General features: G+C 39.4%; 3 protein-coding genes across 3 annotated transcripts; 1 reads left to right on the top strand and 2 right to left on the bottom strand.

Annotated features, from left to right (window-relative positions):
• Positions 1 to 1,693: 1,693 nt before the first annotated feature.
• On the top strand, positions 1,694 to 8,770 carry slc34a2a (solute carrier family 34 member 2a). The gene is made up of 13 exons (XM_061092205.1): positions 1,694 to 1,717; positions 2,773 to 2,839; positions 2,927 to 3,049; positions 4,234 to 4,362; positions 4,593 to 4,736; positions 5,034 to 5,145; positions 5,603 to 5,795; positions 6,348 to 6,443; positions 6,670 to 6,790; positions 7,350 to 7,517; positions 7,624 to 7,740; positions 7,840 to 7,964; positions 8,216 to 8,770. The coding sequence occupies exons 1-13, from the start codon at positions 1,694 to 1,696 to the stop codon at positions 8,768 to 8,770; spliced, it is 1,974 nt and encodes a 657-aa protein (XP_060948188.1).
• Positions 8,771 to 13,241: 4,471 nt separating this feature from the next.
• On the bottom strand, positions 13,242 to 14,131 carry bglapl (bone gamma-carboxyglutamate (gla) protein, like). Its single transcript, XM_061066709.1, has 4 exons — positions 14,071 to 14,131; positions 13,662 to 13,964; positions 13,466 to 13,556; positions 13,242 to 13,344 (listed from the first exon to the last, which is right to left on the bottom strand). The coding sequence occupies exons 1-4, from the start codon at positions 14,129 to 14,131 to the stop codon at positions 13,242 to 13,244; spliced, it is 558 nt and encodes a 185-aa protein (XP_060922692.1).
• A 4,736-nt stretch (positions 14,132 to 18,867) lies between these two features.
• On the bottom strand, positions 18,868 to 23,867 carry LOC132996551 (endoplasmic reticulum resident protein 27). The gene is made up of 7 exons (XM_061066851.1): positions 23,810 to 23,867; positions 23,167 to 23,252; positions 21,839 to 21,976; positions 21,630 to 21,746; positions 20,986 to 21,111; positions 20,332 to 20,529; positions 18,868 to 18,917 (listed from the first exon to the last, which is right to left on the bottom strand). Exons 1-7 carry the CDS (start codon positions 23,862 to 23,864, stop codon positions 18,876 to 18,878), a joined length of 762 nt encoding a protein of 253 aa, XP_060922834.1. The 5' UTR covers positions 23,865 to 23,867; the 3' UTR covers positions 18,868 to 18,875.
• Positions 23,868 to 26,318: the final 2,451 nt, after the last annotated feature.

The following is a 26,318-nucleotide window of genomic DNA, read 5'->3' on the forward strand; positions in this document are numbered from 1 at the left end:
AGCTGCTCAGACCATCACGGGGGGGTCATATGGGCCAATCAGACGGGCACTTGGCTGCAGAGGTTCACCGGGGATGATCAATTATTGCAGGTGAGGTCATGCTGGGGGCATTTGAGCAAACCTGATGCACACCCGGGTCATTCAAGTACCAATCTGTTGTGGTGCATTGGTACAAATTACCCAGTTACCTGACATATTTTTGTGTATTTATACATCAACAAATATCAATGCTGTTTAATATGTAATGTCACCAATAAATAAAGATGCACTGAGTTGTCATTTATTCTGCATTTTAAGTTCATGCTATTGTGTTATAATGCAGCATTTTTGTATTATTTAGCCTCATCACAGTAAATCGATAGAAGGATAGAATAAAAATGGAATTGAATAGAACACCTTTATTGTCAATGAAGAAAAGAAAGCAGTACATCATAATCTACATAAAAAAAAACAAGTTCAAAATTAAACAAATGACCCAAACCAGTAAATACACTAACTTTAAAGCCATAGTCTGCTACATCGGTGCAGGCCGTCATCTTTCCCCTTTTTCAGGATAAATGAAGTGGAGAGAACTTTAGGATCTAGAAGAGAGCAGTAACAGAGATAGTGGAGAGAGAGAGAGAGAGAGAGAGAGAGAGAGAGAGAGAGTGGATTCCCCTCCTGGCCACGCTTCACATGATCACGTCACAGCTTCCATGCTTCCATGGAAACTCTCCTCAAACTTCTCTCTGCTATCATCACCATCCTGAACCTCAGTTCACTGAGGTGTTTTTAAACTAGGGCTGGGCAAGTTAACTCGTTTTAATCGAGTTAACTCAAGTGATGAGTTAACTTGATTGTTTATCCACCAATTATTTTCTTTTTTCCTGTTCTGCAGCAGTCAGCAACAGACTTTCACAAAATAAAAGCCTGACTTTCACAATAAAACAATAAATAATCAAATCTGAGTTAATGCGAGATAAAATAATTAATCGAGTTAACTCATCACTTGAGTTAACTCGATTAAACGAGTTAACTTGCCCAGCCCTATTTTAAACATACTGATGGGTAGTTGTATCAAGGGGATCAATGGACTTCTGCAAATATATCACTGTGCTCCCAATATAGAACACACATACATACATGAAGTCTGGACGACACACTTCCTGTACTCCCCCCCCCCAAACCACCCAGATGTGATCGATGTGTTATAGTGGAGCCATCCTCACTGCCATTCCTCTCCGATGATGAGTACCAGGGTCCACGGGCTGGAGCTATCATCACTCGGAGGCCTGGGCAGATGCTAAGGGATTATTATCTTAAGTTTTTGTTCACAATGGATGAGGACATTTGATCATTGGACAAAGGAGTCTTGGAGACAGAATGAGTAAAGTATTGAGATGAGGTGTACAGGTTAACAACAGCAGGTGTAAAGGTGCAGGTGGATGCAACCAACCTGAGTCTTATCTGGTACAATGTGAGCTGGATTGCGACAGACTTGAGAGATTACAGCAGTGTCAGGGAAGACTGACCAATGTTTGAGAGAGGTGTGTGTCGGCTTATCTACGACATGGAGGTGGTCCTGGTGATGTGAAGGCTGCACATGACTCGCCCACCAACTACCCCTTCCCCATAAACTCCCACCTTTCACTCTACCTCTGTGGAGGCAGCATTTCCAAAGCTGAAGCCCAGGTGAGCTCTCCACACACAGAGCATGGACTCTCTACATCTGCCACAGGTGAGAACGAGCATGGCTTCTATCCATCTGCATTAATCACTGCTGCCATTACTGTAAACTGCCAGAAAATCTATTTGATTTGTTCCAGTTTGAATTAAAGCAAAAGCCCTTGTGCAAAGGTTAATGAAATGTGAAGTTGCATTTTACTGGCATTAAAGATTATTCTTGACACCTGAATGATTGACAAATTATAAATAACACATAATTATGTAAAAATTGCATTTTTTTGACTTCACTGAACAAATGCAATTGTAAAATTGGTATGATAGTTATAATGTGTAGTGCTGCTGTTATGATGTAATTACTGCATTACTAGTTATATATTTTAAGTCAGAATATTGTTGGTATGATAGAAAAACTTTGAATATTGTTACATGTTGACCATTCTCAATTAGGACTTAAAGTTCATGTTTAATAGAAATTATGTAGTTCAAATTAAAAGACAAGATATAACTGTATCTGTATTGTTTTGTATGAGTAATTACAATAAACAGTGCTAATTATCTAATGTAAATGAATAATGTATGTAGCGACCAATACTATGATTTAATAGTACTACAGTTATACATTAGATGATTTGAGCAATAATAAACAGCAAACTTTGTATTAGATATATCTGGATGTGAAATTTGAATTATTTTCAAATTAGATTTAACTGATTGCATCATAGTGTTGTGTGAATGGAATTTTACTGCAGCTCCACCATGTGATCAGATCGATACTGTGGCATGTGAGGGAAATAGTGTGTGTGTGTGTGTGTGTGTGTGTGTGTGTGTGTGTGTGTGTGTGGTCACAGTTACTGGTATAGTGGTTAACTGAAATAGTTTTTTCGCTGTGTGGGGACAAGTTTTAATTAAGTTCAATAAGTCACCCGGAAAAAATTAAAGAAAGTCAAAGTAATTTGGCAGATTGTATTTGACTGCATTGCATCGTGAGGCATTTAACAAAATGAGAATTCTATAATCTTAAAACATCATGATAAATTCACTTTTGTACATTTCCTTGAACAACAATAATCCATAACTCTTTATGAGCATTTTTGTAATTTTTTCCAGAAAATGGATCCTGAAAACAAAGAAGACCACAATGATAACCAAGGGAATAAAAACAAAGGTGATTTTCATATCATATACCACATATAAGTTATATGTGATGTATACATATATATGTATATACAGCTTCACAAAAGTGTACTTTATTTTGGCGCTGTGTGTGTGTTAGAGGTCCAAGCGAGTCCTGCACAGTCCACTTTGGCGTTGGTGGAAGAGGAGTCTGAGGGCACAGACCCATGGGACCTGCCAGAGCTGAAGGACTCCGGGGTCCCATGGTCAGGTAGGACTTGTTATTTGCTTGAGTAACAAATTATTAATATGAGTGTTGTCTTATCTTTGCATTTTAAAGGAACACATGTGTCCTGATAAGATATACACTTGGAGAGTGAGTAATACTGATAATTTGCACTTAGTTAATGAGCATGTAGATATGATGAAGTGTCTCATATGACATTGTTTCACAATCACAGATGAGTTGGCAAGTCCATTCTTTTTGTGTAGTTAAATGACAGAACACATAATTATACTTTCCACCTATTATGACACTCACAGTGTTACAAGTCTGCAAAATCTCCTAACCCTACTACTGCTACTACTCATAATAATAATAATAATAATAATAATAATGAGTAGTAGTAGCAATAATAATAATAATAATAATAATAATAATAATAATAATAATAATAATAATAATAATAATAATGATAATTATAATGATAATACTAACTTTACAAATGAAGAAAACATCAATCAAAGCTAACAAATGCAATATTAGCAAAAGAACCAAAGGTTAAATCAAAGATATTAAGTGAAATGAAAACAGAAAATAGTGAAAAGCAGTCATAAAAGAAAACGATAAAACAAACACACAAGTTTTGAGAGATGATTTAAAACAGTCTAAGTTCTAAGCTCTACGTTCCTCTATTCCTGTAAAATATACCAGATCAATATAAAATCACTTTTCATCCTGACATTAGATGTTTATTTTATGTTGATGTCAGTAACTAAGTAAACTACTAATTTTATTCCCACCAGCCCCTTATTTTGACCTCATTTTAAGAACCGTAAATACTTGTTATCAGCGTTAATGATGTGATTATTTAGAAAGCACAGAGTTCATAAAAACTAATGTATGTAATTAAGATAGTGGGCAACACTCTGTAAAGGCAAGGAGAGGTACAACTGAAACGCCACTGTTCAGTTAAAACAATAACTCTCAGCAGACATTTTGACACATCACAGCAGGAAAATCACCTTTGTAGTTAAAGATATTAACAAGTACAGCAGTCATTGACATGAAATGCTGATACATTTAAATGGAACAGGTCCATCGTAAGTGGCATTAATTGAACCTGTGGTGTTCTTGCAAAATCTATTCCAATTTGACCTTGTAGCTTATCAGAAAACGAAATATATATTTTACTTTTTTTTTCTGCATTTAATCCTATTTTATAACTGTGTCAGCTCTGGATACCAGAGGGAAGGTGATGAGGGTGCTGGTGTCACTGGCGAAGCTGGTCCTGCTGCTGGCTTTCCTTTACATGTTCATCTGCTCCCTCGACATCCTCAGCTCAGCCTTCCAGCTGGTTGGAGGTAAACATGCTCATCCTGACTAACGTGTGGTGATACAAAAGACCTTGAGACACACTAGACCTTCTGACTTAAAGGATAAAACAAGTAGAGCTAATAATACACGGTTTCCTCGTTGAAATCATTGTTCCTCCTAGACATTTGTTTTTTATCATGTCACTCTCCATTATAAACCATGGTATGAGGAAAAACTACAAGAATTAAGTAAAATGTATGCTGCTGTTTCCACCCAGGTAAAGCAGCAGGTGACATCTTCCAGGACAACTCAGTTTTGGCAAACCCGCTGGCTGGTCTGGTCATCGGTGTTCTGGTCACTCTGCTGGTGCAAAGCTCGTCAACTTCCTCCTCTATAGTTGTCAGCATGGTCTCCTCTGGACGTGAGTATGAAGCTTCACTAAACACACACACACACACACACACACATACACACACACACACACGCACACACACGCACACGCACACACACACACACATACACACACACACACACACACACACACACACACACACACACACACACACACACACACACACACACACACACACACACACACACACACACACACAGATACTCATCCATGCACAGATACTCATCCATGCACAGAAAACATACATTGTATATGAATTATGATGATGAAGATGATGATGATGATGATGGAGCTGTGCTTTGACAGTGCTGACAGTCCAACTGGCTGTTCCTATCATCATGGGCACCAACATTGGGACCTCCGTCACCAACACACTAGTCGCGATGACGCAGGCTGGTGATCGCAGCACATTCCGGAGGTAATCATTTTGTACAGAGAGAATACAGAGAACACTGTTATCTGAATTACTAGAATGCGCAGAGCTAATGGGAGGAAATGCGACGTGTTTACATTTTACAACAGGGTGTCACACCTGACCCCAATAAATAAAATGTTATGGTTGCAGGAATCAGGTAAAAACACTGGCCTCTGATAAAGTAGAGCCGTGAATGTTTTACTCAAAAGAACTAGATTACGCTGATATATGTGTGCAATGTGAACAAACTCAAACATAATGTGAACCACAACATGAAAACAAAAACTTCCTTTCATCCGAAAATGACTATTGTTCTATCTTTGTAGAGAGCTTGCTTTACTACCTTAAATATTATAAATGTTTTCTTACTTACTCGACGTTTACAATGACATTCCCTGGACAGCAAGGGAATGAAGCTCCCGTTAATAATAACCACAGACAATTTCATTGTGTTTTCCAGGGCTTTTGCAGGGGCCACAGTGCACGACTTCTTCAACTGGCTGTCTGTGCTGGTGCTGCTGCCTCTGGAGGTGGCCACTGGTTATTTGTACCAGGTCACTAAGCTCATCATCGACTCCTTTAACATCCAGAGCGGAGAGGCCCCAGCCCTGTTGAATGTGATCACTGATCCCCTCACCGATTCAATCATATTGGTAAAGTCTCATTCTCGTGACGATATCTGTAATGGTTCAAGTCTGAAGAACATTAATGACATGAAGTCAATAAAGGCCACCAAGGAGGCACTGTGGAACTAATATGTAACTTCACATGGTACCTTTAACTTTATTGCAGTTAAAAAAAAAGGAGCCTCAGTTCGTAAAACTAGTAAGATCAGATCAGTAAACTTTTACAAATTATATTGGAACTGAGCTTTAACAAAGGACAAAATTAACCTAGTAGGTGAACATATTGACTGACGGGGAACATACTGGTGAACATACTGACTGATGGTGAACATACTATAATGGTCGTGCAGATTGATAAATTATAAGTTAACTTTTAGTGTTTTCTACATCTGAATTTCCACAGTGGCTTAAAATTACTGATACTTAATATTGGCTCATCTGAAAATCAATATTAGAATTTGGAATCATTAGAAATGTGTTGTTTTTACTTAATTAAAGAAATCACCAGTGTAATGAGAGATATGATGCCAGTGTATTACACTGTTATCTTCATAGTCCTTCTCTTTCACTTTGACTTAGTTGGACGAGTCTGTCCTCACTGGGATTGCCACTGGAGACCCCTTAGCCAGGAATAGGAGTCTCATCAAGAGATGGTGCCAATCCTTCACCAACACGGTAAAACCAAAACATAATTTATTAAATATTTAATGGTGTATATTTGTGTTTGCATATATTTTACTGTATGTAAGGTTCTTGCTTATTGCAACATTCACTTCAGCTCTGTCATGCCATGGTTTTTATGTTTATATTTATTGTTGTCAGATATACATGTTAAACAAACATGTCAGCTATAAAAACAAATATTCACGATTTAAATGTTCACTGTCAAACTGTGTTTCAGTCGTTGATGAATGTTACAGTTCCTGGTCCAGAGAACTGCACCTCTCCGTCTCTCTGCTGGGACGATGGCAACTACACCATCACACTGAAGAACATTTCTGAAACATTTAATATCCAGAAATGTAAGACAACACTCATTTTCACTACATTGTTTTCTACAACTGCAAATTAGGTTAAAAAAAGTTTATATATGTGAAGTATTTCTGGCCTCATGTGAACTCAAATTCGTGTTGAGGATATTTGGAGAAAAAAAAGTTTTTCTACACTTTCTACAATGGCTTAAAAGTGTCACTTATTACATACAAATCTTGTATTTGTAATAGGTATATCCAAGTATATTAATTGTTGACTACACATGTGGTTTACAGTTGTAATGTTGTAAACAATTTTAAATAGATTTTTATGTAATAATACATATAATAAATGATAAATGATTTAGGGGGTAGCACAACATTCCAGTAAATATGAACTAACATGAATAGAATACTCAACCAAGTCATGAGGTAGAATTAACCAAGCTCTGTAGTTGATATGAATCAGTGTTTAGGTAGCATATGAAACCCATCTCCACTGTGTTCGATTCACCCAGTAACAGTTTATTTGAAAACGGTATATTTGAAAAACTACCCAGATTGTGTTTTTAACCCAGCCTTTTTCTGTGTATTCTCTTTGTGACATAAGGTAAACACGTCTTCGTGGATGTGAATCTTTCTGACCTGGCGGTGGGTCTGATCCTGCTGGCTCTCTCTCTGCTCGTGCTCTGCTCCTGCCTGATCCTCATCGTCAAGCTGCTCAACTCCATGTTGAAGGGTCAGGTGGCTTCAGTCATCAAGACCATCCTCAACACGGGTGAGAAGCACTGCACACTGTTGATATAAGTGCAGTACATTGCGATCCCTTTTGTAAGTAAATGGATGAATATGTGGTTTGTAATTATGTGTCTGTTTTTGTGCAGATTTCCCATTTCCTTTCGGTTGGGTCACTGGTTACATTGCCATTTTAGTCGGAGCTGGCATGACCTTCATCGTGCAGAGCAGTTCTGTCTTCACCTCTGCAATTACACCACTTGTTGGTGAGTTAAATCCTCGATTAGCTGCTGCTGTTCGGGCACCATAAAAAAATGCAAAGTAACAAATTTCCTGGTACATGTGTGTGTTTTTTGTTTGAAAAGGTATTGGTGTCATCAGCATAGAGAGAGCATACCCACTGTCCCTGGGTTCAAATATTGGTACGACCACCACAGCCATCCTGGCAGCCATGGCTAGTCCTGGAGACACACTGGCTAATGCTCTACAGGTCAGAAACTCACATTAACGCATATAGAATATAGAATCACCAGATTGACTTTTCTGAAAAGTTGTATAGTAATTCATTTTGAATTAGCAGGGATATGGGATCTCTGTAGGAAGGTAATATAGTAGAGTCTGATGTAGATATAATTCAAGAGAGTCACATTTACAATGTATGCATTTATTTTTTTTGTAGATAATAGAGGTGTTTTTATGTGCAGAAGAATAATGACTGTTGTTTGTCTATGATCACTTCAGATCGCCCTCGTCCACTTCCTGTTCAACATCTCTGGCATCCTCCTTTGGTATCCGATCCCTTTCACCCGCATCCCCATCCGGCTGGCAAAAGGTCTGGGCAACATCACCGCCTCCTACCGCTGGTTTGCAGCTGTCTACATCATCAGCTGCTTTTTCGTTTTCCCACTCTTTGTCTTCAGCCTGTCGCTGGCTGGCTGGCAGGCACTGGTCGGTGTGGGTGCACCTTTAGCTCTCATGTTAATCATCATCATAGTGATCAACGTGTTGCAGAAACGTAAACCTCGGTGTTTGCCTGCAATACTGCGATCCTGGGATTTCCTCCCTTTGTGGGCCCACTCCCTGGCTCCCTGGGACAAAGTGGTTGGAGTGATTAGTGCCAAATGCTGCTGCTGCAAATGCTGCCAAATAGCTGCTGAAGACCCGGAACACAATGAGAAAGAATGTTTGGAGAAGGATCAGAAGACACACACAGAGGTGTACGATAACCCTGCAATGAGTTCAGAGAAAGAGATGGAGAATGAGATAAAGATAGAGCTGAAGATGACGCGGTTGTGAGGTTTTATATATAACCTGAACGAGTGTTTGATTGTGTGTGTGTGTGTGTGTGTGTGTGTGTGTGTGTGTGTGTGTGTGTGTGTGTGTGTGTGTGTGTGAGTGTGTGTGTGTGAGATCAGGAACAATTTCCACAATGTTCAAATTCTTACTTTGAGTAGATCAGTTGGTGTTAAATGAGAAATGGTTTTATAAAGACTTCTGTTGGTCTTCCAAATAAACTGAAATGGCCTTTAAAGGGTAAGGTGGCAATACACTATATATTTAAAAGAAAGGTGGCAGGAGCACAACTGATGTTCCTCAAACCCCTGGTGCCTTTGGAAGGGAATATTTTCCCAAATTTTTTTTCCCAAAAAACTTTCCAGACGCAACAGTTGACGTCGGCATGAGCAGAGGCAAGATGGCAGAGAGGAGTCTGATGTCATATCCGCTTCTCAACTATTCCTCTTCCTGTAATGTCTATGTTAACCAGTCTGATTAATTTTAACTAACTAAATCTCACTTGTTTCAAAGCTACCCATATGTAAATAATATTCATAAATTTGAATGAATTCAATTGAAATGTTTGCAAAATTATCGATTCTAACTAATTCTAAGAAATTTTACTAAATAACTATTTATAATGTAGATATTTACATAAAATTAAATAAATGCAAATACTTAACTATAAATTATGGCAGAATTTATTTTTGAGAGTGCAGGGAGGATTAATCTGGATTTGACTGCATCGTCAATACTTGGCAGGATTAGCATGATTTATTAATTGTTGGTTTTCATACTTTCGTGTGATTTGTGGACAACATGAACATTTTTGAATATTACCAGACTCATCCTCTAATGTTTCTAACTTAAGTGCTAACAGGCTGAAAACCATCGACACTCAGACAGACCTAAATGGAAAAAAATGCAATTCATATTGTAATTAAAATGATATAATACAAATGAAGTGTATATATACATCTAATGTTATGTCTTACTGAAAGAGCAGAGCAATGCAAATCAAAGTGAATGTCTTGAATGTGAAGGAGCCATGGCCTTTGTCCAGGAGATTTTGCAGGAGATATAGTCATGATCGGATCTGCACCGACCTGCTGAGCACAGATGTGACAGACAAAGATTTGTTTTCATATTTTTCAACAGTTTTGTCAGGTTTTGCGTTTTGTATTTTTACAGAGAAAAGAAAATGACTAATAATCCACTGTATGAGACCCACTGAGATCCTTAACACATCGTTTTAAGGTGTAACAATTGTTTTATAAATGAGACGGATAATTGTATTCAAGGAATATGTCGTTTGAAATTAGATGAATGTGCATCTGACTTGTTAAAGTTGTTCACTGTTGATGTTTATCTGGCTTGTATATTGTTTTCCCATAATATGAAATAAAAAATGAAAGATTATTTAATTTGTAAACTCCTCTGGTGAAAATCCTGTAGACTCATCGTTTTTAATGTTCCTGTAGCAGAAAACAAATGTGTAGCTGACCCTGTGTCAAAGGTATGATGACAGAATATTTACTGCTCTCTTATCAGCGTTATCTGAAGCACTGTGGGACAGAACAACTGTGATATAAGGAAGAAACAGGGTTGAGTGTAGAGTTCAGAGTTTTTACAGTAAAACACATGGCCTGTATCACAAAAGTATGATAAACCCTATCAACATAATCAGTATTGTTTATATCTAATACATTTGGTTATAGCAGAATTTTTTTATTTTCAGTTTTTTTGTAAATGTCAAAGACAAACCAGCCTGTGCGTGGGAAACGTCCACGTTAGAGCCGACCACTGTGATGTCACATGTCAGGGAGCCACGTATAAAGAACATAAGATGGATTATCAATATGTCAATATGGAGGGCACACAACTAACTGTGCCAAACTGTATTACACAACTAACACGAGATGCTGGAAATATCACATACACACACACACACACACACACACACACACACACACACACACACACACACACACACACACACAAACACACGTTTGAAGATGATGGACAATATACCAATACACGTGACCTATCACAGTTATCTTTTTCTGTCAAGAAACATTGAGAGGCCAGAATGAGATATTCAAATCCCTCTGTGCTGAAAATTCTGTGTACTTATTCAATGGTTTTATGAATGAGTGTCAATTCATAAGAACATCTAATCAGAAAAGTCTAAACTAGAATGGAACTATATTCTCCTGCCAAGGCCAAAAAATATTAATAATATATGTGGACATGCACAAAACTGTACATTCATACAAAGATATTAACACCATATATGTGTCATTTTTACATCATGATCCAGACATGACAAACTTAGGAAAATGTTGAATAATCCTTTAACGTTAAATAACATTATGACAATTGTCTTTTTCCGGCCCTAAGATTTAATGGTTTCTACCCTGGCCCACACTGATTCAGTTCTACTCTACATAATGCTACTGATTGTGATAGAGCAGACTTTAAAGGGACAAATGTAGTTTCATTTTGTGAGGGGCAAGTCTCCTCTTATCATAAACACTTGTGCTATAATAGATATGAACTTGAAAGAGGTTCTGGTCTTTTACTGTGTGAAAAGAGAATAAAGAGGGAAGGTCGGCTCCTTCAGTTAATGAGGAAACTTTGTCTCAGTGCAAACGGCTACCTACATGTCACAAGGTGTGCGTCAGCTGGGACATCGCAACAAACACACAAACACACACACACAAAGACACACACACACACACACACACACACACACACACACACACACACACACACACACACACACAAACACAAACACACACACAGCTTATCTGTTCTCATATATTGTAGCTGAATTTTGATAATTTTAAAATCTCAATTTTAAGGAATTAAATTAACAGAAAGAATGAGATTCAAAATCTGAGTCCCACTAACTTGTATTGTGAAGTAAATTAAACATATTTGAATGGAAATGCAAACCGAACAAATTATAGACCACTAGGGACATAATTAGGATAATTCTAATCAAAAATGTCACACAAAAATGCAAGTAGGTGCTTGGTTGACATCACGTTTTCCACACTGTCTGACAGTATCGTACATATTCTGTATCAGCTTCCAACACTTTAAGGTTATGTAATATTTATGACCAGTGACTATTCATAGATAGCATGTCTGCACCATTTTATCAAATGAAATTAGTGTTTGTTTATCATTTTACGCACTTCTCCAAAAAATGTTGTATAGTATTTATGAAAAAGTCTGAACAACGTCTGGCTGCACTGCATGAGTTTGTAATGAGTGAATTAGATATATTGCTTATTGCAATTGTTGGATATCCTGTGGAAGTTATTTCTGTTCATTATGTTGTTGCATGTTTTGTTATATGACCAGTGACTCTTTCTTTTACCATTACAATCCTTGGAGGACAAACAAATGAACATTGTGCAAATCAAACCCTCTGCCACTGCACTCCCTCTGCTATTAGGAAATGAGGAGGGGGTGCGGCAGATTTCCCTTTCAAATCTCCTGCTACATCTCATCAAGTCCTAATTCCTTAAACTAAATTCCCAGGTCGTGTGGAATCATGTCCGGTTCAGATTTGAATCTAATGTGTAAAAAGTTGTGACTTCTGCATTTCTTTCACTGACCAACGCTGCCCTTTAGTGGCAGATATGAGAACAGCATCGAGCCAGAGGCGTGCAAGGACAATACATGTTGAATGAAAGAGAGGAAGAGAGAGGATGGGGCTACTTTTACAGTACATTAAAGATCGGATATGATACAGAATATATATCACCCGGCACGAAAACAATATAATATGTATAATCAATATTTTTATGATAAGATATTTGTCTTTGGATTGGGTGGAGACCAAAAACAGAGCAAAAAGTGAGTGAAAGGTCACCAGCTTTAAAACCATCACAACATATGAACGACAACACAAAGATTCCACAATACAAAATAATTTATTGTTTCCAAACCCAGAGGCAATTTGTGGTTGCAGTCATTACAGATAACTGATGTGCATTTAACAACCACTGTACACTCCCACTATCAATACATTATACATCTAAAACTACCGTACCTCTAAGAAGTTACTACATCCACTACTCACTACAACTACTACGTGTAAAATTAAAAGCATGATATAAAAACATTAACATATTAACATACAATACATTTGCATTTGTAGCACCATTTTTGTTTTTACCCGAGAAATGAGAAGAAAATTACAAATTCTTGTGGGCGTCGTATACTTCACAGACTCGTGTTTCCATGTGCCTCTCTCTAAAAGCCTGGAAGACGCCTTTTTACATACTGGACAACTAATGCTGGTCAGATTAGCAAGGATTGGTGCCTAAAAAAATCTCCATCTAGCATCATAACAGGGGCCAAACCCCTTCTTTTTTTAATTGTCTGCACCTTTTTTGTATTTCAGGGGGTTATTGCACCATTATCTCAAAGAGGACAAAGAAAACTCCACACATGGATGAAAGAAAAAGTATTTAACTTAGAAGGGAACAGGTCCATAGTAGGCGGTGTATGCAGCGACGATACCCGCGGTCTCAGACATCTCGTCACAGGCCACGCTTAACTCACACACCTCCTGCAGGCTGGAGAGAAATGAAGCTATGTGTCACTTTCCAGTGTTAAAACAAGCTAACATGAGGTTATCCTGTGCAACATACAGAGTTAGTTTCTCACTGACTTTACAATGAGAATAAAAAGCTGTACCTTTCCAGCTGCAGAGGCGTGAGGGGTCCTGTCGCTCTTCTTCTCCTCAGGAGAACAGCAGCCTGGTCTCGATCCATCACCACTGGAGGAGCTGAAGGGGGAGAAAAATCCCTAACTTAGACTTTCTTGAGTTTTTGTTGAAAACTTTGACTTTAACAATGCAAAGATTCTCTCTAGAAATAATTTGTTTGCATACCCTCAGTGCTGGCTGACTCCGATGAAGATGAGGAGGAAGAGGAGGAAGACGAGTCAGAGGAAGAATTGGACTCGGAGGAGGACGACTCGGAGGAAGATGATTCGGTAGACTCAGACGATGAAGACTCAGAGGATTCCGAGGAAGAGGAGGATGAATTGGAGCTTGAGTTGGAATCGGATACTGAGGAGTCGGAGGAAGAGTTGGAGTCGGACTCAGAGGAGGAGGAGGAATCGGCAGGTGCAGTAGGTGCAGCATCAGCAAACGTGTCAGCATCAGGGTCCACGACAACCTCTGGTTCCACAGCTGGTGATCACAGAAGAAAGCATTTGTTAAACACGCTGTATGTGCAGATACCAGAAGGTAATGTGTGAAGTGAACGCCAGCAGTGACGAGGAGAGTCTGTCCTTACCTCCCATGGACCAGCACACTGACAGAAGGGCACAGATGGAGAGCAAAGTCAGAGTCTTCATGATGCCTGGGGATGAGTTTCTTGCTGCAGACAAGTTGCTTTCTTGTTCGCCTGCTCTTCCTCGACGGTTCGCTCTGTTTCTTTCCCCAAAGTCGAGGTCAATATATACAGCAGTCCACCTCCTGTGTCAGACCAGACCCACACACGGAGATAACCCTCTGATTGGACGAGGAATCAAATGTCAACGTTTCCGCTTCCACTTGTCATGAAATCTCCCTTAAACACCCACGCTGCCCCTGGCACCGAGTCTAGAAACTCATTCACCCGCACAGAGAGACTTGCCCAGCCGCAAGAATTCCTGGCTCTCATCTGTATGTATAGTGCATGGAACTGTATGTCAACCTAAATATATGTATATGTGTGTGTATGTGTGTATGCTTGTATGTAAACCATCACTTCACATCCACAGCAGAAAAAGGGAAACATGAGCTATGAGTCATTTTATACTGTAAAGGATTCCCCTTCTCCAGGATGCACAACAACTTTCAAGAACACAGAAAAGACTCTGTGTAAATGCACATTCGACTTTAAAGAACTTGTTGACCTGTACTGTAGCTGAACGGTCAAACTGATTTATTGAATCTTAAAATACTTCCTCTCGGCCCACTGGGTAAACGGAAAAAAATGTTTTGCCGTACATTCAACGAAAACTGCCAACGTTTCTCAGTCCATCGTTTTCTGAGGTCAAACCAATAATTGTTTAACTCGTCTTGTTTACCAATCCTTCAAATTCCTCCCAGTCCACCAGAGTATAAAGAATGAAGCAAACTATTTATTCCAAGAAATCTTTGGATTTTAGTCAGGGAGACCCGCTGAACGTCTGCCTCCTCACCAAGCTGCACGTTGTGCCCGTGCTGTTATGCTACAACAGTCCTTGCCCCAGATGTGATCTCCCACCCCCACAAACCCCAAACTACAGTCTGAGCTGACCACAAGCTTCTAATCGGGTGACACGGAACAGCAGTGAGCCTCATTATGCGACAGAGCTTAATTAGAGTGTTGCAGAGTCCCACCAGAACCACAGTCAGTCACTATTTACAGATCCATCTCGCTCCAGGTCCTGGACAGATCCAGCGGAGCAGCCAGGGCCTTCCAGCGCCAACCAACGGCCCAACTCGCAGCCTCGCTTGATATATTTCAGCATGTATACAGCTAAATATAAGAAAACCCCATGTGTTGGATGCGCAGCTTTATGCATGCGGGTTTGGATGTAGCTGTTTCAGCGATATGGTTCAAATGTGGCTGCAGCTGTGGGTTTTTGATCGAAAACAAAAAATAAGATATTTGGAGTTCGCAGCTTGGACCTAAACCATATTGCAACTTAAATACTGTCTAGATAACCAAACATTTATGTGCAAGTAACACTTCACGTATATTTAACCCGGGGCGCCCCCAAAACAGTTTAATTTATCATGTAGGCCTACAGTGAGGAAGGTGGTGCTGCAGCAGAGTGACCTTGGTGTCCTTTGTGTTTCAGAGTCTAGTGTTATTCCTGGTTTCAGGGATTTGTCTTGGACCGTGTGCCTTGTAATTTCACTGTCTGGTCCGCTGTTCATTTTTGTGGAAACATTGTAGAAAACAATTGCAACAACATCTCCGAAGAGGCAGGAAATACAAAGTCTGGAGCGTCTTGGACCAGTCGCTCTGTTGTTGTTGCTTCTTGGCAGTGAAATCCCTTCATCCAGACAATGAGTAAAGCTGTTTTTTTACTGATGTTGTGGGTTTACACATTCTCCTGTGTGTGCAGCAGACAATGTCCCAGGTATACAAAGCACAGATGGCTGTTGGCCAGTCAAAACCAAACAGTGTCTTCATCCATATTAGAATATCTATTTATTTTTTCAGTAATATTTTAAATGTGCATTTTCTATGAATTCTGCCTCTGGAGTGTTTTTCCCTCATAAATGCTGTGACAGAATTTGTGAGAGGATTTGAATATCGACTCTCCCCTGGTTGATCCTGCCAGTGGCATATGCTTGTCTCAAAGATTACACCATGCAAGTCTGCGTACACACGGCCGGTACAATGAAACTACGAAGAGCTCATTAATCATGTTTAGGAAATGATTATCTTGAGTTTAGTTGAATCACCAGGAACTGACTGAAAAGGAGTCGTCTCATAGTGACGACTCAAACAAAACCCTCCATCAGACACTGGACCTGCAGATCCGGTACAGTGACTAATGACAGTGGGTTAAATATTCATAAAAGTGTACAACAAATACAACTGAGAGGTCCCAACAGGAGCTCTATTGTGATGCTTGAATGAAGTGAACTGTATTTTTCCTTGTCTTGTCCTCGCCAGCTTTTCTCCTCTCCCATGATACACATGCACGATATCACTGCAACAAACAGCCTTCAAATCACATGAACGTAAGTACAAGGATTAAGTATGGGTCATGGAAGAAGTCTTTTTTTAACATACCGAGATATTTCGAATCTTACTGAAAATAAACCAGGCTTTTATTGCATGTAAATAAAAGTAAAATTCAAACTTACATATTTCATAGTTGGACACAGGGAATAGTACATAGATGCAGAGGGCTGGACCTAAAAGTGTATTTTGTATGAGATGTGAAAATATTTTTGGCTGTGTTGTGACACATTTATACTGCATGTATTGTATGTATCAGCTTATCAGACAGAGCAACATTTACTGTCTTCACATGTTCAGATCTCCCAACACACAGTGACAACAGGGAAAAGATGGAGCCGTTAAACAGCCTTCTAACACATTCTAGTGTTCTGTATACTGTGTTTCAGCTTTCTGTCAAATGCAGCAGGACGATCTTTTAGAAAGATAAACAACGCCAGCTACAGTTTGACTTATGACCCAGTTCCCCCGCTGCTTATTTATGGGACGAGTCTTACTTAGAGACCGGTTTCAGAGGAAGATTTATGACATTTGCTTCTTGGGACTGAGAGCAGCCAAGTTGCTGCTCAGTCTAGCACATAGGCACAATGAGATCTGCCGCGGTTTTCACTGTGTACTGGAGAACAGAGAGGTTTGTGTTTTAGCTGGAGATGAAGGAGGAGGAGGAGAAGGAGGAGGAAGAGGAGGAGGAGGAGGAAGAGGAGGAGGAGGAGGAAGAGAGGTCCTTCACATGTCACATCATGAGAAAAGCCATCAAGGCCTCATGATCATTCATTCACCACACACAGTAGCTGCAATTACAGAATTCAATCCTTCTTCATTAGTCTTTCAACACTCACCAAATTTACACAACTATGTGATATGGTGCCATTGCAGAATAGAACCCATCATGAGTATTTCTATGTAAACTACAAACTTGTGACAAATCAGTGTCTTACATGTTTTGACACGATAGTGTTCTGCTCACCAGGTGGACTTCCAACACACTTTTCAATTACCTCACTGGTTTCCCTTACTTATGTCCATCTGTGTGTTTGTTACTTTGCAGGATAACGCAAAATACTCGACGGAACCGTGGTGGAATGACGTGGTATTGGTCAGGGAAGAACCCATTCGATTTAATGCAAATCTAAATCAGCATGCAGATATAGGATTTTTATTTGACATTTTCATTGATTTCCCAGGTATAATTGATGGATCTTGATTTTTTTTTAATCAGACACATTAAGGGAACTGATATCTATGAGTCTGTTAAATTTGTTGCAGCCTGATTGAATTTAAGGAGACTGTTGGGCCTTTTTTCCGGAGGTATGTGCTCCACAGAGTGAAGCGATTCCAGCAGGTAGAACGATACATCCCTATTAAAGTTATATGCAATGACTGGGCCTAACTCTTTGATGAAGTGGCAGCAGCAGCTTCTAATTTGCTCCGTTGACGGTGTTAAACTAAAACACACAGTCATGTCTGTCAGCCTTTGAATCCCATCATTTCACACACTGATGTAAAAGCCGTCGCATCTGTCGTCCATCTCAGTCGCAGGCGGAAACAAACTGTGACGGCGGGCAGCTCTCTGTGTGTATTTCCATCTGGTCTCTGAGAAGCGTTCACCTGCCAGGCTTTCCCTGTTCCGCCGGATGTTTCCACTTGGCAATACAACACCACTAATTATCCCGAATCCAAGTCTGGGCCTCGACATTCCCATCTCGCTTGAGAAAATATTTTTGGGACGAGCTCGGGACTTTTTCTCTCTCTCTGCCTACACACCAGCTTCTGTTCTTTTATAGATTTTTATAGCTCAATACTTTGAGTTCATATCATTATATAGAAAACTGTGTCTTCCTTGGATTCCTTCGTAACTAGGGATCTATGTGTTAGTTTGTCCTGCACAGATGAAGCTTCTCACCTAATTTACACCTACTTCTTACCCAGCGTGACTCACATGAGAAAGTACCACAAACTACTGTGGCTTAACAGCCTGGGGTCGGATCTTCCCTGCCTGCTCTCTGTCAGTCTCCCTGAGGTCCTTGTGTTGTGGTCCTGACAATAACATTCGCGGACAGACGAGCAAACTGCGCCAGATCACTACGACTTGCGGCCGGTGACCTGCGGTCGGGCCACAGACGGGGCTCACACTCTCGTTAACAGACCAAACATAACATACACAGGGTAAATAAGTGAGGACGCATGATAGACACACGCACACACGCAAACCTTCACTTAGCATCGTCTCGGCTGAGCTCAAAGGAAGAGGCTGCACAGAGAGAGGAATGAAGTCGGTTTTGTTTACAGAAGAAAGAATTCACATCAAATGCTTTATTCATTTAAGTATCTATTTAATGTATAATAATGTATTTACATTTGATGGTTGAGTTTTAGAGCTCTGTTTTGGGTTCTGCTCCAGCCTGTTTCACGTCCTGGAAAATAAAAGTTCACATGAATTACAGCAGACAGACAGAACAGCACTGGGGAACATATCAAACAATGCAGACTTGTAGAAATCAAGTTTATCTCAAGTTCCTCTATTTTACTTTTGCACCTTACCAAGCCTATGAGACAAATTGACTTTAAAACTTTAAATTGATATATTGATTGATTGAATTTCCCTCTGAGGAATATCAAAGAAATGTCTCAGTCAAGGATTTAACTGCACCTATATGTCGATGACAGTTGTGTGTTAAGAGATTCATTCAACTCTTGTTTTAACTCGGACAAACACTGAGGTGGAAACCTAAATTACATAGCAGCCGAGTACAGCAAATAAACAAATCAGTCCAAGACACGAAGAAAACACAAATAAGAATCAACAACATTTGCTAACTAGCAAATGCAAGAGCAAAAGCAAAAGCCTCAAGAATAAATACAGTGCAAGTAATTTAAAACAATTGAACACCTAGAGGTAAAATAAGGTAAGATTAAAAACCTAAATTGTCCTAAGGATAAGATATCCATATATTTGAAATATTTGAATATATAATATAATATATATATATATTTAGCTTGAGTTATTTAATCATATATTCATTTTTTAGTAGATGCGAAAAAAAACAGAAATAAGGAACCACATTTATCACAGTCCACATATGGTAAAAAGTGGAGGAACACTCAGGGGAAAATGCAGTGAAAACGTTTCTTTTCCAGGCAAAGCTCCAGTTACGGACTTGAAGGAAATCTGTGGATGGTTATGACTGGACCAGAGGGAAAGGAACAAAACAAACCTCAGCAGCAACAACAGGGTAATTGTTTGTGTTGCTGGTGATCTTGATGATTTGGACGTTCAGTTAATGAATAGAAGCAGAAAAACAAGGTGAGAAACATATTAAGAGAGGAATCCTCAGGTGGTATTCTGAAGAAGTATGAGAATCCAATAGTTAGGATATATAGATTCGTTGATTCATTCCTTTTGCCCTAGGTTACCAACAGCAATTGTTTCTAGATGAACTCATACAAACACTTTACTTTTATTTTTTTTACAATTTATACAAAAGTAAGAACTGCATATAAAGGAAAGTATCGTAGAATGATACACACTTGTAACCTACTTTCTTTAGTGTGCCTATTTAGTTTGAAACTAAATGTCAAAACATCACAAAATTGTATTTCTGTATGCCAAGGGAGCAGTGTTCCTGTTTTACTTTTACTGAACATTTTCTAATTTGGTTTATTTTAATTTCTTGACTGTGCTTATTTTTGATTCAATAAACCGTGTCACCCTTTTTAAAACCTTATCTACGTGTTCGGAAAATAGATCTCCTCGGTACCATCACTAAAATATCTTACTCATATGTTGCAGGTCAAAAACATCTTATCAGGCAAATCCTGGCCGCTCACCTTCAGTTCTCCTCTCAGGAACGACTGGCAAAACTCCCTCACTCCTTCGTTAGAAATCTCTCCCACAGGAAGGAGCCACTTCATGTCCGAGTTACCGTCGTAGATGCCAACTCGTGGGAGGTCTTGAGGCTTGATGCCAAAGTAGCCAAGTGACCGAGCGTTGGACTTCACGGCTCCGTTAATCAGCACAAACAAGAACTGGAACACAGACTCATACTTTAACCTATTGTACAGTCAATCGAGTAACTGCAGATATGAAACTGCTTCCAGAGTTTTACGAAAACCATTTGGTTGTGTTGGATTTCTGATAGAATATGAATACTCAGGGTTTCTACATAATATATTAAATATAAGTCGGAAATTAGATGTGGTTTCATGATTGTCTGTCCATGTCTGTACTTTGTTATGTGAAATATTGAAAGATGAATAAACCAATTAAAATAAAAAATTAATTAGTTTTTTGTACATCCTGAGTCAATGAGTTCCTTGACAGCTGTTAAGGAGCTGTTCATATTAATGTCCACATCAGGTAAGAAAAAACTAAGACTAAAACGTTTTAGAGGTAAATTAATTTAATCCATTAGAGATTTACAGACCTGCACTTACTATAATTACACGTCATAGCCCTGATGTTCCTCTAGTTGTCATTCTCACCTTGCCTGTAAACTCAGGGGCCAGAGCTCCGAGTTGCTCCTTGAGCTCATTAAATCCTTTAGTCCCCCTGTTGGCGAAGAGCAGGAGGTGTGACTTCACCTCCGAGTTGAACAGACCCACTGCCGACTGAGAGAAAATGGGGGGTTAGGACGGGAGGCATTTTGTTTCCACTGACAAACCATGATCACATACACACACACACACACACACACACACACACACACACACACACACACACACACACACACACACACACACACACACACACACACACACACACAGGAGTTTTTAATCACTCTCTCTGATGAGACCTGTCATGTAAAAAATGGGTGGGACTACAGTGGGAATTTATGATGTCACAAATCTCGATGTCCCAGTAAGAATGATGGTAGGTCAACAGGTCAACCCGCCCTAACGGGTGCTACTAAATTAACTGGAAATGGAGCTGTCAGTCAAATTTAATTTGTCCTCACCCACAAGTGATTTAATGGGAACAGTGTATTTGTATCTGTCTTCATTCGTCGTACTAGCATGTTTTTATATGAGGTAAGGCTTTGATAGAAGAGAAGACAGGAAGAAAGTCAGAAGCTGTTGACTCCATGCAAAGCATTTATATGTCTGTGATGAAGACGTGGCGCTCCTACCACTTGGTTGTATTCTGTGATGTATCGGATCTCATTGACGGAGATGAAATTTACGAGACCATCAGCTTCCATCTTCTTGGCGTTCGCCACAACAAGATTGTCCTGGTGATTATCCGCCTGGATCACACAACACCAGCCACATCGTTATCACCATTAGACTGATTGTACGTCATCAAAGTTGTATAATGAAAAGTGATGAAGTGAAATACCTTCCTGAAGATGGTGATGGTGTCTGAGGAAAGCTTGTAGTCGGCCCACACCTCCTTCACTGTGCAAATGGCGACAGGGACGGTGTCGACGCGCCCTGCAGCTTCAACAAGCTCCGCATACCCATGGCTGTCCTCTCCCTGAAAGACCAGAGTGAAAGACAGAGTTACAGAAGAGAACTGTTGTACTATCTCATCTCATCACGGATAATCTTTCACTCTTTTATCCCACAAGTTGTTTTTGTTTCATTATTACACAGATATCGTAAATCAGTAATATCCTGCTTCGCCAATACTGCAGTTACAACTGGTTTGAAAATACAAAGATTTAATTTCGAAAAAAGATGATCTTAGAGATATGATGCATTTGTTTACATCAAAAGTAACCAGCAGTAAATTAAGAAGTTTAACCAAGCTCGACTTGAACCAGTTACAATATTAATATACTCACGTGTTCAAACATCAATAATATAATATAATAACAATTATATAACACTAAAACAATGATGGTAACCAGTCTCGACTGCGTAGTAAGTATTTTTGATACTTTAAGTACATCTTGTTAATTATACTTAAAATAAAAAAAAGTGCAGGTGCCACAGACAGAGACGGAGACGAGGACCAAATAAACACAGTGGACCAGGAAGCTGACTCACAGAAGGTGAATCATGTCTACTTCTGACTATTACATGAGCTCTGGCACTCGGTTTTATTATTTTGCAGTCTGTAATATGTGTTCATTCCCAATGAGTCACAGCATCAATATTTTGGTCTCTCCTAGGCTTCAGTATGAGGATCCAACTATCCTCATGAGTTATCCTCGTGTGGCCTCCTCCTCTCTCCTCCCATGAACCTTTCCCCTGCTCCTGCACTTGTTTATGCGAGGTTCAATGAAGCCAATCCCACAAGACTTCAGATATGCATGTATTTCCTGTCGAGTGGCCGGCCATCTTCCCCCGGCACACTGCGTCTGGCCAAAGGGCCCGCCTCTGTGGAATGGCCAGCCACCCTCGGTCCCTCGGTCCCTCACGGCAGCAGCGGCAGCGGAGGCAGCGATGCCAAAGGTGTGGCCACAGGAAATAGATCCTTCTCTGAGATCTATTCGTGACAGCAGCATCACAGAGACCAGGCTGCGAACAAAGGCTGTGTTTGTGGAGCTCTCACAGTCAGATAAAGATAATCTGTCTGATCATGGTGTGCCGCATGCATGTTAAGCTAGTAAACCGAACCACAAAACACTGTCTGTGGGTTTGCTTTGAACAATTTCTGGAGGCTTATTTTGAGTACAGGTTGTTTGTTTTTCTCCACGTGTGATTGTGATCTTGTCTGACCTCCAGAAATCCGATGACCACCACCTCAGCAGAGTCGATGAAGGCCTCGGCAGCGTTGGTGTCATTCAGCCGAGGAAGAGCAGTGCCTGAGGAAGAATAAGACACGTCAACATAGTTTGGACCTCGCAGTCCCAATCATTGTGTCAATAAGACTAAAAATAAATTTTAAGGTTCATGATTTGCTGCTTAAAATTTAACTGAATTGAATACCTTTTATTTTAGTTCATTCATTTTTTGCCATGGATTTTTATGAAGCACTTTGTCACCTCTTTTAAATAATTGCTATACAAATAAAGCTATTATTATTATAAAAGTCTCACAGGTATCTCGGCACATTTATTTGTAAAGCACATTATCACACGAAGGTTGTTCAATGTGCTTCCAAGAAATAACTGTTGCATAAAAGTACAGATCAATAATCTTAGTTAAGTATGTCAGCATGCTAAAATTCCCAGAGTAGTACAACACACAAAGTACTGCCGCAATTTGATCATTAACCAGAATATTGATTTGTGGAGATCCTTTGTTAACAGGTCACAGGAAATTAACATATCCAGGTTCATCGTCTACATTTAAATCCAAGAAGAGCCAAGATGATAAGTTAAGGAAAATAGGACAACAAAGTGTAGTTAAATCCATTTACCTTTCTTTGCAAAGGCAGAGGAGACCAGGAAGGTGAGGAACAGAGTGATCAGCATGTTTCAGTGGATTCGACCGACCGACAGGCTGCAGCTAAAACAGAAGAAAACCAAGGAGAGGTCAGAAGACTTTTGTAGCTGTTTGACTCGTGTCACCTCGGGTCTGGCTCTGTCTCACGCCACATGGCAGCAGCAGCCGCAGCCGCTGCAACTCTCCTGGGACCTGATTGGAGGCTTTGTGGGAACCAGCAAGGTGTTCTTGATATGTTTGGGCGGTGGGATTTAAGACTACGTGTCGCTGTTCGACAGGAGACAGGTTAATGTGCTTGTGTCTGGCACTGTATGGACACATTTAGTCCTGCTGACCTCTGGCTTGGCGAATTGAATCTTTTCTCTTGTCTTGACGAGTCTTGTTTGAAGCATTGTCTTTACCTCTTTGCTCTCAAATGTCCTGAGTGTGTTACATATATGTGTATGTGGGTGGGAGTCTCTGCAGGAATAGCAGCTTGGTTAATGCTGATGTTTCAACACCAAGCAGATCTCAAACACATTGAGGTACAGAGAGGCCTGTGAGACAGACCTGAGATCAACTCGGCTGCAATTTGGCACATTCACCACATGAGGGACACAACTCCTGCCTGATCTACGCCATCATCCTTCTAATACAACTGGAAAATTCACAGAGCAGAGGAGACATTAAATCTGACTATTTTTTATGCATTGGTCATTACAAAATGTTATTATCTTTTAGTTCCTTCATTTTCTTCTTAATTCTCTATTTTTTATTTTATTATTTATAATATAACATTTTAGTATTATCTATGAAATTTAAAATGGCTTTTATATATTGTAAAGAGTCTTAAAATACACTGGAAATGTCTTTATAAATTTAGAATGTATCATATAACTATATTTATTATATATATATCAAATAAAAGCATGAAATTATATGATGATATGGTTATTATTGACTATAATTAAAGTCAAATGCATTTCTTCCATTTCCTCAATTTAATTATCCGTCAACATCCGCATACTGAAGAAAAAACAAACTACACCATTAGAGAGAAGATTTGATGAGATCAATTGAATAATGTTTCCAATTATGTTTGAAATTGAACGTAAAAGTCACATAAACAGGCAACATAAGGTCAGATCCTGAAAGAAAGTAATTGTATTAGACAGATACAGTGAAAAACAAATCTCTTGTGTAGAGGTTTTTATTTTCCACGGTGGAGCCAACACAACATCATGACTGTTTGTTCAACAGGATCTTTGGAGAATAAATACACACCACCTCCGCTAGGAAATGTCTTGACACTAAAAAATTGTATAGACTAACAAGTATTAAAATCTAAATTTTGAGTTAAGTGAGTCGAATAAAAACGTTTTAATTGTCAGAGCGACAGAAGAGGCGTTGAACAGCAGCTCCCACTGCCACCACAGAAATGTTTTGTGACAGCGCCACATCTGTCAAACACAAAACTAAAAAAGTAGGTTTTATATCAACTTTGACATTTTCATTCTGAGTATTGTTGCCACACAAATGGAGTTCACTGGAAAACTGTGGGGAAGTCACACTTTGGTCACAGAGCAGAAAAAAACTGATGGATGCACAAAAATACATTGAACTCTGGCAGGACGAAAGTTTTGGACTGAACTCTACGAACTTTCTCTGTTTTTATAAAAAGTTATTTAGTTTCTTCACTATTATTACTTTTACTATGTATTTGCCCTTAAATGTGTCATAAATTGAACTATCATCCCCAGACCCATACGATGAAACAATAATGGAACTAACTGTGAAATTAAATTCTTCTCTTTTTCAACACATCTGATTGAAATGAGTGAATACAGGTGTTTCCATTTATCGAGGTAAAATGATTATAAGCACATGTAGTTTATTATAACAGAACCAAAGCTCTGACCTCATTTACAGGGTCGGGGAGAACGATACATGTTCACAGGAAGCTTATGGAAACCACTAACACTGTAAATCAGGGCAACGCTAACGTCACAGACTTCAGTAAAATACCACATTCACACGTCACAACACTGACACCACCTGCATTAGCGAGCAGCTTCTTCCAGGTGACGACCACTGAGAATAAATCTACTTACAAACTCCTTTTCTGTCCGTCTGGCATCACAACACTGAGGAAGGCGAGTTTACAGCCCACACGCTACTGTGTGATCATTTAGTTTGTACAAAGCATCTGTTAAATAATAAAATACAGAAGTAAGAGGACAAGTAGTTCTGGGGTTTATTAGGGCTGTTTGGAATATTGCTCAATACCCTGTTTCAACAAATACACACAACAGTATTACTCATATGACAGCTATGTAATGTGGTTGATGTTAAAGCAAAAATATTAATATTAAAACTATTATATATTTACAACATCTGTCAATGTAATGGTTGTTGTAGATGTGGCAGCTGCAGAACAAACGTTAGTCTTAGCCCGGAAAGCTTGTTGTGCCTTCAGCCACAACTATAAAATACATTTTCACTGG

The sequence above is a fragment of the Limanda limanda genome, chromosome 2, assembly GCF_963576545.1.
Source record: "Limanda limanda chromosome 2, fLimLim1.1, whole genome shotgun sequence".
Classification (NCBI taxonomy): Eukaryota; Metazoa; Chordata; class Actinopteri; order Pleuronectiformes; family Pleuronectidae; genus Limanda; species Limanda limanda.

What these genes read in the sequence shown, in the direction of transcription:
- slc34a2a (XM_061092205.1), top strand. Translation starts at nt 1,694, where the DNA reads ATGGACTCTCTACATCTGCCACAG. An exon ending in CTCCGGGGTCCCATGGTCAG is followed by an intron (nt 3,050 to 4,233) that starts GTAGGACTTGTT and finishes TAACTGTGTCAG; the next exon opens with CTCTGGATACCAGAGGGAAG. An exon ending in CAGCATGGTCTCCTCTGGAC is followed by an intron (nt 4,737 to 5,033) that starts GTGAGTATGAAG and finishes GTGCTTTGACAG; the next exon opens with TGCTGACAGTCCAACTGGCT.
- bglapl (XM_061066709.1), bottom strand. Translation starts at nt 14,131, where the DNA reads ATGAAGACTCTGACTTTGCTCTCCATCTGTGCCCTTCTGTCAGTGTGC. An exon ending in AGTGTGCTGGTCCATGGGAG is followed by an intron (nt 13,965 to 14,070) that starts GTAAGGACAGAC and finishes TGTGATCACCAG; the next exon opens with CTGTGGAACCAGAGGTTGTC. An exon ending in ACGCCTCTGCAGCTGGAAAG is followed by an intron (nt 13,345 to 13,465) that starts GTACAGCTTTTT and finishes ATTTCTCTCCAG; the next exon opens with CCTGCAGGAGGTGTGTGAGT.
- LOC132996551 (XM_061066851.1), bottom strand. Translation starts at nt 23,864, where the DNA reads ATGCTGATCACTCTGTTCCTCACCTTCCTGGTCTCCTCTGCCTTTGCA. An exon ending in CCATCACCATCTTCAGGAAG is followed by an intron (nt 21,747 to 21,838) that starts GTATTTCACTTC and finishes TGTGTGATCCAG; the next exon opens with GCGGATAATCACCAGGACAA. An exon ending in TCACAGAATACAACCAAGTG is followed by an intron (nt 21,112 to 21,629) that starts GTAGGAGCGCCA and finishes ATTTTCTCTCAG; the next exon opens with TCGGCAGTGGGTCTGTTCAA.